General features: G+C 45.0%; 1 protein-coding gene across 1 annotated transcript in view; it reads left to right on the top strand.

The window, feature by feature from the left end:
• Positions 1–13,207, top strand: part of UBE2R2 (ubiquitin conjugating enzyme E2 R2) — an 87,208-nt gene that overhangs the window by 58,846 nt on the left and 15,155 nt on the right. The window contains exon 2 of the mRNA XM_038743664.1: positions 11,353–11,439. Coding sequence (XP_038599592.1) covers positions 11,353–11,439 — 87 coding nt within the window. The remainder of the gene's footprint in view (positions 1–11,352; positions 11,440–13,207) is intronic.

Genomic DNA, 13,207 nt, shown 5'->3' with positions numbered 1-13,207 from the left:
ATTATAGGAATCACAGAACAAGTAAATTTAAGTAATTGGCATCCATGCCAATTTTCATGGCAAGTTTATTCAGAATATATAGCTCCAGCCCATTTAAAGGTGTGTCCTATAGGTGTCAAGAGGATGTCTGTGTGGGGAGCCTTTGCTTCCCATTCGTTTTTGCCTTGAAACAAACTCCTATAGGGCTGGATTGTTGCAACAACCACTCCTCTTCCATTGCTGCTGTTTTCATAAAATTAAAAAACTGGGCCAGGGACCTTGAGAGATCATCTGGTCCAGTCTCCTGTCTTCAGGGAAGACCACATGCAAACTGTCTGTAAATCACTGTTTTAAAGGTATTCAGAGAAAGTGTTTTGTCACATGGTTCTGTAAATGCGGCTTAAAATCTAGTCATCCTCCCTGTCAGGAAATTCTTGCTTCATCTTTGTCATCAGCCCCAGAGCCAGTGAGCGCAACAGTGGAAAGCAGTGTGTCAGAAACGGACTCTGGATGTCATATTTGCCCCTTAGCAACTGTTTCCTCTTTGCCTGTGCACCTTCATGACTGTCATGATCCCCTGAGCAGAACTGAAAGTAGGGAGAGTGTGGAATTCATCTTTCTCACTTATTCTGAAAATGATCACTCATCAAATATTAAATGCCCTCGGGGATGTGGTGCCGAATGAGCTATTGAGTGACAAATACAAAAATAAAAAGCAAGCATAGTCTTCAGGGTGTGGTTTAAGTATGTTGTAGCTTTTTTTTTAAAAAAGATTTTAAAAATGGTTTGAGTCAGTGAAGGCCCACTCTTGCCTGCTGTTATCAATCCAATAGGCTCACATTCAACCACATGGTAAAAAGGGATGTTTTTCTCACTGCTTTTTTTCACTTGCTGCCATCTGCTTATTCACTCAGTTGTATTTATTGAGAGCTTACTGTACTAAGCGCTATGGTACTAAGTGCTTGGAAGAGTAGAGTAAGTGACATTCCCTGCCCACAACCAGCTTACAGTCTAGAGGGGGAGACAGACATTAATATAAATAAATTACATGTAAGGCAAGTGGCACCTGAAGGGCACTTTTTTGAGTTCGCTGTACCCTTGAGCGTTTTCCCATTAATGGGTAATGTTGCCTTTATTCCTAATCTTAAGGACTCTTTGCAGTTTGTCATTGGAATGTATGTGGGTGAATCCCCCTGGATCCATATCTTGAGCATCATTTGAAATCATGTCCCTGGATGAGGAGGAAGAATTGTAGGGGCCTTATGATATTGAGTGGATCTTGTTTGCAGGACTCCTTTCCATTTAGAAATCATAAATAGTACTTAGAATTCTGATTAATCCATGTACAATATAGAAGAGGATAGAGCAGACTTTAGGATGTTAATAGATATGTTTTTAGGACAGGGACTAAGCGTTCGTTAGCCGTATATAACTACCGAAGACTGCTGGTCAAGGGATTGCTGCCAGTTTGTGTTTTTAGATTCCATTGATATGGGGTGGGGGAGAGCCGGTAAGTGACTTTTTTAAAAAAAAAAAACAAAAAACAAAACTAAATTGCTGCTAGTTGCTTTCAATTCTTTTTAGACTATATGCCCAGGGATTAAATATTCAAAAGTGAATGGGCTGTTAACCCTAACTTTTTAGTTGAATCATTTCACCAAAGCACTGTCAGTTTCTCCAGGAGCCAAAATGGTACTTTTAAAGTGTCTTAGCCACGGTCATATTTTAGAGTACTTCAAGCCAATTGAAGCTGGCTTTCTCTATCATTGATGCAAACAGTTTGTGTTACCACAGTGGCCCACACCACGGGTTTAATAGACTCTGTGCTTGATAGGTCGCTTGTAGTTTTTGTCCAGCGCTGTAAGGTTTCCGTTATCGCTGGAGTCTTGTTTTTCCGGTGGTTGGTGCGGCTTATGAGGCACTTAATTCTACTCACAATATTTCTCTGCCGTGAATGGCACTTGGAAATCATAGCCACTGAGAGTAGATTACTAAGGATACAGAGGAAATAGATGCTTTCTGCCCTTATGGAGTTTCTGATCTCAAGTGGAGGAAATGGCAAAAAGAGGAAAGTACAGCTAGAAACACAAACACATCTGCACGGAATCAATGGTGGCTTTAATTAAGAGGTGTGCCGGAATTCCATGCGAGCCCGAAGGCCTCCTTGAGTGCTGTACCTACGATTGTTCTGTTACAGGGATCCTCTGCTGGAACGTTCTCCTTTTTAGGGCTCTTCTGCGACAGTGCTATTGCATTTTAATGCCCGTATTTCGAGCAGCACGCTGTTCGGCAAAACGAAACCCAGAACAGCAGCAACAAAAGAATCGACAGCCATCCTTCAACTCGGCAACTAGGGCAGAGCTGGAAATTGGCAGGGCCGTACATAGGCAAGGGAGGTCGTTTCCCAGGGTACTATAGGGTCACTAGTGTCACTTCTGTCTCTGGGCGGATTGGGAAGGATCGGTAACGCGGCCTCTTGTCAATCAATAGCGTTTGTTGAGTGCCTTCTGTGTGCAGAGCACAGTACCAAGAGCTTGGGGGAAATACCATAGAATTAGTGGACACGATCCCTGCATTCAAGGAGTTTGCTTTCTAACTGGGGAGGCAGGCACTGAAAAGACATTTTGGATAGGGGGAAGTCAGGGGAGCTCTGAGTACCCAAATACTTAGTGCTGTTTGCCTGTATCCCCCACCAGTACCCCCAAAGTGATCACCGGCCCAGCTAGGAAACAAGATATACCCATCCCATGTCTCTGCGAGCCATCCTTCATCAAGAGGTACAACCCTTGCCCTGAGCTAGACTCCACAACTGGGCCGCCAGCACAAGGGACCCCCCACTCCTCCCTGGGCGGTAACTCTTCTTGTCACCCAACGCCCCGATTAGAAGGGGAACGGCAGAAAAAGTGGCACTCATAGAGAATGATGGAGTGGAATAGACCGTGAGCTCATTGTGGGCAGGGAACACCTCTACCAATGCTGTTATAGTGTACTCTCCCAAGCGCTTAGTACACTGCTTTGCACACAGCAAGTGGCTCAATAAATATCTTGGATTGATTGAAAGGTGGAAAAAAGATAAAAGCCCAGCTTCTTCACTCCCAGCCTGGAGCAGAGAATCCCACTTCCCTAGAAGCCTCCGGTTCGGACAGTGAAAGAACCCAGAAAAGAAAAATGTCTCATCCTGCATACTGGCCTCCTAAACCTTAAGCATGTCTTTGGCAGTGATCGTGTTTAACTCTGTTGTATTCTCCCAAACGCATAGCACAATGCTCTACAAAAAGTAAGCGCTCAGTTAATATCATTGATGATGATGGTGCCCTCCTGATGCTTGTATAGAGTTTGTAAGTTGCTGTTGAGTGAGACTCTCGCTGTTTAATTTAATAATATTTGATATTATTAAATTTAATATTTAATATTAATTTAATATATAATTTTCTTTCTCTTCCCCACTCTTTCAGTATTCAGGAGGAATGGGTACTTATATGTATGCAACAAAAGCACCTAATTAAAAAAATTTTTTTTCTTAGTGGTGCTTATTTACATTGCTATTTGACCATGCAGCTATATCGGGTTTCTTAATTACTTGATGTATTGGTGTTGTTTTTTGGATCTTGGGACCACATTAATGCTCATTATATTATTTTTTTTCCTGGGGGAAACGGTTGTTCAGAGCTTTTTTGCTGAAGAGTCTATTTTCAAGGAGCTACTTGAGAGTGCTTAACTAGGGAGTTCCTGTACGACTGGTTTTTGGCTGGACCCGATTGGCCCTGACATCACCTCTCTGTTGTCTCCCTTTCCCTCTGCCTGTGGTGGCACTGGGTATGAGCCAAGAAGTATTGTAGAATTGGGGGTGATGGTCCCTCAAACCCCAAGTGATCCCTTCCCCCTCGTTCTGTGAAGCTCAGAGCCCGGCCTTGCCTGCCACTCTGAAACCTGGCCCTTCTGTATAGCTTGGCCAAGCACGCTTCTCCTCTGGATGTTAAGTCCGAAACCAGGCCAAAATTGGGTGAGGCTCAAAACTTTCCTCCTAGCCCCCACCCCCTCGTCTCTCAAATTGAGAAGGTGTTACAGCATAGGGGCAGGGGCTCTGTAGTCCATGGATTGGGGATTGGGGTTGGGGGGGGAAGAGAGAGTGAAGAGAGGAAAGAGAGAAAATAGTTTATCTAGGTACAGTTGCTTGGAAAAGAGGCTAGGTTCTTCTCCAGTCCTGATTGCTTGGCTTCTTCTGGCCTCTCTGTCCACCCCTCTCCCCCTCTAATGCCATTTAAGTGCTTACTATTTGCCAAACACCATAACTAATTGCCGGGGTAGATACAAGATAATTGGGTCGGAACCAGTCCCTGTCCCACATGGGGCTCACAGTCTTAATGCCCATTTTACAGACGAGGGACCTGAGGCCCAGAGAGTGAATTGACTTTCCCACACTGCACACAGGTGGCGGAGGTGGGATCAGAACCCAGGTCCTTCTGACTCGCAGGGTCCGGGCTCTTTCCATTACGCCATAGTGCTTCTCTTACCTTGGGCCATGAATCCTCCTTTTGTGTTTTCAGTACGCACCGCCGTGCCAGTGACGTAAGTGGTCCAGGGAGACTCCCCAAATAGGCAAGATTCAAGTCGGCCTCTGGATTTAAGTAGAACCGAATCCCTTAGAGCAGTGCTGAATGGACTGTCCTGTCAGAAGGGACAGATGAGCCTCAGTCCCGAGACACATAACCGTAACCGGCGCAGAGAAATCCTCTTGTTTCTTCTGGGGCCCGGAGACCAACAAGCAAGCCACAGGACAAAGTGCACGTGTGGTCTTTGCCCACATTATCCTTCAGTGCTCAGCGGGATGCCAGCAGATCCATTTTCCCTGCTTGGGCATTTTCCATTCTCCTGATCTTTTTTTGTTGTTCTCAAATTGCCTTCTGGGACCTCTCCTAAAACAAAGCGCACAGTTTCTCCTCCTTCTGGCTTTGGTGGAATTTTTAAATCCTGGCAATATGGTGCTGAGAATCTGTTTACCTTTGGGCTTAAAAAAGAGCCTAAAGTGTTTTTCTTTAAAAAGATCCGTGCTGAAATATTTCTCTTTAAATTTGTGGTTGTCTTCTCGACACCACCTATGTTGGCAGGCCGTGACTTTTTCCCCCTAGGAGAATGAAGGCAATTCCAAACTGAAGAGGGCCAGAATGCTGGTTGACGCACGGTTGCATAATTGGAGAGAAATTAAGCCTATAAATCAGGGCTCCGTCTCTGCAGTTTATCTACCCAAGACACTTGCACTATCTTTTTTAATGCTGAGTGGACAGAAGAGAGAACACATTGTTGAACAGTTTTGCACTGTTCGGCTACTGCAACCCAGTCCACACACTTGGCTCCTCTGTTGCTGACCTACTCACTCTTACCTTGTCCTCATCTCCTCTTCATATGTGACAGACTCTCTCCACCTTCAAAGCCTTATTGAAGGCCCATCTCCAAGAACCCTTCCCACACTAAGTCCTCATTCCTTCTCTCCCATTCCCTTGTGTGTCACCTTTACTTGCTCCCTTTATTCACCCCTCAGCCCCACAGCGTTTGGGTACACATCGGTAATGTATTTGCTTATATTAATGTCCGTCTCCCCCTCTAGACTGTAAGCCCGTTGAGGGCAGTGAAAGTGTCTGTTATACTGTTGCGTTGTACCCTCCCAAGCGCTTAGTACATGGCTCTGCACACAGTAAGCACTCAGATACAATTGATTGATTGACTGAATTTGTATGCCCTTCTTAATACACCCAACCCAGCAGGAGCAGATCCAAGTAATGCTCATTATTTTAAATTTTGCCAGTGGTTGCGCCAATAAGTTATTAGGAACAGTCCAGTGGAGGGCAAACAAATCGAAGGGGAGACAGCAACATGGAAGAACAAGGGTAAAAATAATTTGCAGGAATCTGTGTAAATGATTCTGTTACTACAGTCATCAGAAAAAGGAAAATAGGGTTGTGCGTGTTTTTTGGTTTCTCCACTGATTATACTAACCGAATGCCAAGTCCTGAAATTTGCTTATGGGAGAAATGGAAGGGTTGGTAGTAGCATTTGTGGGCCAGAAGAACCTCAACTCAAAATATCGTGCCAAGGGAGGCTTTGAGAAGATCATCAGTCAATCAATCAGTCGTATTTATTGAATACTCGGTGCAGAGAACTGCACTGAGTCCTTGGGAGAGCACGGTGATTAGTAAACACTCTCCTTGCCTTCAAGAAGCGTACGGTTTAGTGAGGGGAGGCAGATATTAAAATTAATTACAGGTAGGGGAAACAACAGTTTAAAGTTTAAATGGTTGGTGGGGGTAGATGGGTCGAGAACTAAAGTGCTTAGAAGGTGAGAACTCTTGAAGATCCTCTATTAAAGTAACTAGCTACTGTAGCGTGGCTTAGTGGATAGAGCACGGGCCTGGGAATCAGAAGGTCATGGGTTCTAATCCTGGCCCCGCCACTTGTCTGCTGTGTGACCTTGGGTAAGTCACTTCACTTCTCTGTGCCTCTCAGTTCCCTCACCTGTAAAATGGGGATTGAGACTGTGAGCCCCATGGGGGACAGGGACTGAGTCCAACCCGCTTTGCTTGAATCCAGTGCTTAGTACACTTCCTGGCACATAGTAAGCACTAAACAAATACCATAATTATTATTGGTCTTATTCTGAAGCAAGGAGGCTTGGACGAAAGAGCTCAGGCCTGGGAGTTGGGAGATCTGGGTTCCAGTGCAGGCTCTGTCATTTGTCAGCCGAATGACCTAAGGGAACCCTGCCTCAGTTTCCTCATCTGTAAAATGAGGATTAAATTCCTCTTCTCCTTCCCTTTAGATTGGGAGCCCCAGGTGGGCAGGGACTGTGTTTGACCCGATGATTTTGTATACCCTAGTACTCAGAACACTGCTTGGTGCGTAGTGTGTGCTGAACTGATGCTATTATTATTATTGTTATTATTGGAAATTATAGCATTAAATCTTATGCATTTCGAATCGGAACTTGATGTTTTTTCTAAATTGTTGTGAAATTGCATTTAGTGAAATAAGTGAAGCATCATGCCAAGAGATGTGCTAGCCAGATGTCATCAAGCAGTCATCCAGTTGTATTTATAGAGCGCTTACTGTGTGTGGAGCACTGTACTCAGTGCTCGGGAGTGTTCAATATAACAGAGTTGTTGTATTGTACTCTCCAGAACGCTTAGTACAGTGCTGTAGACATGTTCCCTGCCCACAAGGAGCTTAAGTTCTAGAGGGGAAGACATTCATTCATTCATTCAATCGTATTTATTGAGCACTTACTGTATGCAGAACACTGTACTAAGCGCTTGGGAAGTACAAGTTGGCAACATATAGAGACGGTCCCTACCCAACAACGGGCCCACAGTCTAGAAGGGGGAGATAGGAACCTCAGTGCTGTAGGGTGAGATGAATAAAGTTTACAAATCAGTCGTATTTATTGAGTACTTATGATGTGCAGAGCACTTTACTAAGTGTTTGGGAGAGTACGATGTAACAGATTTAAAATACTGCTATTACTACTACTACTAAAAGGATCTACGAGAAGCAGCGTGGCTCAGTGGAAAGAGCACGGGCTCTGGAGTCAGAGGTCATGGGTTCAAATCCCAGCTCCGCCACTTAGCTGTGTGACTTTGGGCAAGTCACTTCACTTCTCTGGGCCTCAGTTCCCTCATCTGTAAAATGGGGATTAAGACTGTGAGCCCCCCGTGGGACAACCTGATCACCTTGTAACCTCCCCAGCGCTTAGAACAGTGCTTTGCACATAGTAAGCACTTAATAAATGCCATTATTATTATTATTATTATTATTATTATTAAGGATCACAGAATAGTGTCCAGCTTTTGTTTTACTTCGAAAATGTGTTTGGACTTAAACACCACATTTTGGAAGTGAAGTTAGGGCACCGGCCTCATCCAGCAGTTATGGATGTTGTTGGTATTGGTTCAGTCAGTCATATTTATTGAGTGCTTACAGTGTGCAGAGCACTGTACTAAGCGCTTGGGAAGTACAAGTCAGCAACATATAGAGACTGTCCCTACCGAGCAACGGGATTTTTGCAAATTATTTTTCAAAGAAAGAAGTTTCTTCGAAAACTTTGACCACCACTACCACCAGGCGGGCTGGTATGTGATTGGGAAGGTTACTTTCTTTTCATTCTAATGAAGAAATGTGAAACAGGAAGAATAACTCAAGTCTTTTCTGGGAAGTATCGCGGGCATTTTTGTGAGCAGGTGGAAGAATTGGAGGCAGACGGACCCAGCAGGCATTTATCTCGTTAGCCAGCTATTTTTCAAAATTCCTATTGCACCTTCCGTCTCGTGGAATACCCAAGATGGTCCTTGGCATTCACTCCTGCTTCGGGTGAGGGTCTGTAAGTGCGTAGTGAGTGCGGAAGTGCTGCCAGATGGTTGTGGAAGCCCAGGGGTAGGGGTTGGCATATGATGTGGGGAGAAGAGAAGGCTGCGTGGCCTAGCGGATAGAGCACGGGCCTAGGAGTTCAGAGGACCTGGGTTCTCATACTGGCTCCACCGCTTGTCTGCTGTGTGTCCTGGTCCAAGTTGCCTCACTTCTCTGTGCATGTTACCTCGTCTGTAAAACGGGGATTAAGACCGGGAGCCCCACGTAGGACATGGATTGCATCCAACCCGATTATCTTGTATCCTCCCCAGCGCTTAGTACAGTGCCCGGCATAAAGGAAGTGCTTAACAAATACCTTAAAAAAAGAAGTAAATTAATTGGGCTAGCTATCTTGGAGAGATTATTCATTCTTGTGCCCAGTTGAAAAGTTGGCACTCCTGTGTTCCACCAGGCCATGCGTACGTCCGGGAACACAAACGTAGACTCCCTGAGTTTATAGATGACTTCAGACCAGATGGATTGGGCAGTATGTCGAGGGAAAGATCGGGATTCAAAATGTCCTCGGTTGAGCGGAGGGTAAACTTCATTAAGGATAAGGTCACGTAATACATTTGGGGAGCAAGAGTAGATGACCTAAATATGAGCGGGGGTGACTGTGATTGCAGCACAAGAAGAACCAGGGGGACGAGAAGAGCTTGGAGAGGGTTAGGGGAGAACTGGAGGGGAAACTGGAACTAGAATTTTTCATGCGGTCAAAGAGAAGACCGTGACTTAAAGGTCATTAAGGATATGTAAGGTGGTGGTGTCCAGAGCGTGGAGAACCAGCTGACTGGTTCTCCAAATTCCCTGAGGACAAAGCAAAAGAAAATAAGATCAAATTATGGCATGGAAGACATAGTTTAGATCTAAGGAAGATGCTGCTACCTGCAGGATTATAGAGTCAGGCTGTGACTCTCCGGGAGAGCTGTGGGAAGAGCTACTCACTTGAGGCGGATTTGGATGTAGTCGCCGGAAGGCCGAGGCACTGGACTAGACTTCATTGAGGCCCTCCCCATTCTTGAACTTCGTGATTTTCTCCATGTATGCACTGAAGGCCGAGGCACTGGACTTGAGAGCCCCTCCCTATTCTTGAACTTTGTGATTTTCTCCATGTATGCACGGTGCGCGCTCCAAACGGATGGCTTATATTTACCGCCTCCGGAACAGAATACTGCTCCCTGGCCCTCCTGACCCAACCGCATAATCTATAATAAAAGCAAGTGATGAGTCTGCAGCTTGGCTTTCGTGATAACAAGGCCTCTGCAGGAGGAGGAAGCTGTATTTTACCATCCTATAAATGATTGCCAATGTTGATTTCTGGGCCCCTCCCGCCCCCCTCCCCGAGGTTGAAGACAGATTTCCAGTGTAGATGCTGTTCTAGCAGTTTACAAAAGAAAGTCTCGGTTTCCGTTGCTAAAAGTCTAAGTCACCTTGGGGGGAAATCACCATTTTGAGGTGGAAGTTTGTCCCTGTAATTGTACTGTCGGGAGACTTTTACACCGAGCTGCCCGAGTCCCCAAAGGGGAGTTAAATGAAGGTTGGAACCGAATGGCACCACGCGGGTGCCTCTGACTCTCGTAGCGAACACTTGGGGGTGACTCTCCTGACAGGCTCATCAAGAAGAAAACAAAACAAAAAAGCTACTTTTGCCACCGCTGTCCCAGCTGAGCCTTAACCTCTCTGAGATTTTTGTGGTGAGGATTTTATTGTTGTGCCTTGGGTTCAAAGCGGATGAGGTTGCAAAATCTTGGTTGAGAGTGCCTAAAATACTCCGACGTTTGCTCCTTTAGAGTTTTCTTTGGCCTAGACTTCTGTTTAGCTTTTGAGGGTTTGGGAACGTCAACACTTAGCCTTTGTTTCCATATAATGGCTCTACGTATCCAAGGCCAGTTGATACTGCCACAGAACGGTTTCACTTGAAGAGTGCCTAATATTAGTCCCTACCAAGTTGACGTGGTGGGGACTTTCTTTTCTACATTTTTTTTGAGGAGTACCAAGTCTTTTTTTTTTTATGTGGGAAACGTTTTTGTATCGTGAATTATGATGTACGGGGGTGTCAGATTGATTCCTGCTAGGGACCCATAAGCAGACAGCAGGATGACTTGGGTGGGAAGGCCCTGCTTCTGACTTTAATCATTGACTTGTAACAGGCGGCCTCATAATACCTCATCTGCTTGAAATGGGGAGTCAGGGTGTGCATAGGTTACCCTAGAATATTTCAACTACAAAGCCTGCACTATTGTTTTGTGTCCTAACGTAACTTGACTGCTTTAAGAACTTGGAGTGAGCGCATCTCTGGCTCCAGAGTCAGATAAATTTTATTCATCCTTGATATTCAATCTTGACTTTGGCTTACCCCTGTCTGTCTGCATTACCTACTCTGGAGCCATACCTCTTCATCGCTGCCTTGTTGTAGCTCAAGTGAGGAGGATGCTTTGGGAGGTGGGTTTTTTTTTTCCCCCCTTTGTCTTCCCTCTTCCCCTTCCTGTTGTGTGCTGCAACCAAAATCTTGCATCTGCTTAGCGTTTTTGGATTTGGGCAGTGCTTTTAGGGTCTCAGAATCTATTAGCATTAGTTAAAATCGATTGATATTCAACTTGAAACAGAGTCCTTTGGCAGTGCCACACGACTAAGTGTTTTGGCAAGAGCTGCCAGTGGAGGGCCTTGATTCCCGAAGTTAGTTTTCTAGAGCAGTCTTTCTTTAGCTTGACAGCTTGGCATGGTTTTAGGAGGCTCTCTGCAAATGTTTGGAAATGAAGACTTAGAGTAGAAGTGTGGACGTTGCTCCTCGAGGCAGCACTAAATTTAAACGGTGGTGTTTTTATGGTTGCTTTGTGAGCTGGCAACCCCCTACAAAGGGCAGCTTTGCTTCATTGGTGTTCTTGAGGGGTGAGGTGTTAAGTAGGTGCATCATTAAGGGGGGGGGGGGGTCCAGTAACTAATATCACTTATTTGTATTTTGTATCTTTCTCATTCCAGGCTCATATTAAATTTCCTATTGACTATCCATATTCACCACCTACCTTCAGATTCCTGACCAAAATGTGGCATCCCAACATTTATGAGGTAAGAGACTACCACTAGAAACTTCTCAGGTGTTTCTTTTTTCGCCCCCAGTATGCAGTTTGCACATAGTAAGCGCTTAATAAATGCCATCATCGTTGTTATTATTATAGCCTCATCAAGCGGTAGTAACCGTTAACAGACGCACAGAGAAAATATTGATCATGCCACATAGTTAATGACTAAATGTAAGCTCTAGTTATTATCTAATTTAAAATCCAGGTATTGATTCAAAACTGAGACTTAATCTTTCATTTTTTTTCCAAACTGAAACGAGTTTTGTCTTACTAGGCGTGAGCCAGAATTTTAGGAAAGAGTGGCCATTAGCCTTGGTCCTTGAGGGTTAGGAGCTCAGTGTTTGTGTAATGGCACTTGCACTTTTATCGTCCAGTCGGTGGTATTTATTGAGTGCTTACTGCATACAGAGCACTGCACTAAGCACTTGTTAGAATTCAGTACTAGAGAATTGGTAGACACACCCCTGCTCAGCAGGAGCTTACAGTCTAGAGAGGTAGGGGGAGTCTAGGGGAGTCTAGACAGTAGGGGGCTGGGAGTCGGGTGACTTTCAAAGTGCTGAAGGGGTATCCATCCAAGAGCATATGCGATGCAGAGGGGAGGGTGAATAGCGTGGGAAAGTGAGGTGTTCAGTCAGGGGTCAAGAAGCCATATAAATGCATTTCTCTTTCTACCCTTTGCCTTTGAGTAATGATATGGAATTTAATTGGGGGAATTTTCCTTCTCTTTTTGATCTGGAAACACTTGCCGGTGTGCATTTTAGAGCCTTTTGGAGATTAATACTAAGGTCGTGATCATCCTAGTAGGTGAGGCCTGATGCTAGATTTAACCGTGAGGCTAGCTTTTGAATCCTTGTTGAGTGCTTAAGAAAGGTATTGCCTTTCAAGTGCCATTGTTGTTGTTTTCCCAAGAAACCCCATTCGGAAAATCGGAAATGCCACTTGGCATTCCCCAGCTCTTCTTTCAGGGTACCAGTAGGACTCATATGTGACAGAAAAGTTCTATCCCTTCCTCTTCCACCACTGTAGATGTGGCCTGGGTGTAGCAGACACTTCGAGAATCCCTTTCTTGGGGCTGAACTGAGCACGTCAGTGGTGGTTCTAGCCCAGGAGTTGAAGGGCAGAAGAGCCCAGGTCCTGAAAATTTGTACCATAGCCCCTACTGAGCAGCTTGTTGTGCATGTTTTGTTTTTTAAGGTATTAAACACTTAAACTATGTCAAGCACTGCCCTAAGCTCTGAGGCAGATACACGTTTATCAGGTTGGACAGACTCCCTGTCCCACACAGGGCTCTCAGTCTGTGTGTGCATAAACTGACATTTCAGTTTATTGCCCAGTTATTGTTAAAAACGATTTACAGAACTACTCTAGGAGGTACTTTCCTTGCGAGAAACAATCTCCCCCAAGTGTGTTGCTTTCCAGCATTTCACATAATTTTTATAGTATTTCAATATTGCTCTCAACCTGAGCGTTTACTCCAGATCAGTTTGTCAGGTGTTGTTGGTGTCACTGTGTGAAAAAAAAACAAAAAAAAAGAATCAGCAGACCACATGGGATTGGGAAGATAACAGCCGCACTCTCCTCCTAATCAGGGATTGTGCCAAGCACTAGCGCAGAGTTGCTAACGCTTGTAAATCGCCAGAGCCATCTTCTGCTTCCCGATTAAGAGGGATAAGGGAGACCCTGTGGGTGCGCCCGAGATCCGAACAGTGCCACCTCATCAGTCGTGTCAGCGTGCGGCTGCAGAACCTGAAGGC

Source organism: Tachyglossus aculeatus, chromosome 3 (genome assembly GCF_015852505.1).
Source record: "Tachyglossus aculeatus isolate mTacAcu1 chromosome 3, mTacAcu1.pri, whole genome shotgun sequence".
Taxonomy (NCBI): Eukaryota; Metazoa; Chordata; class Mammalia; order Monotremata; family Tachyglossidae; genus Tachyglossus; species Tachyglossus aculeatus.
The sequence above is the reverse complement of the archived record's forward strand: the minus strand, read 5'-3'. Positions and strand labels throughout refer to the sequence as shown.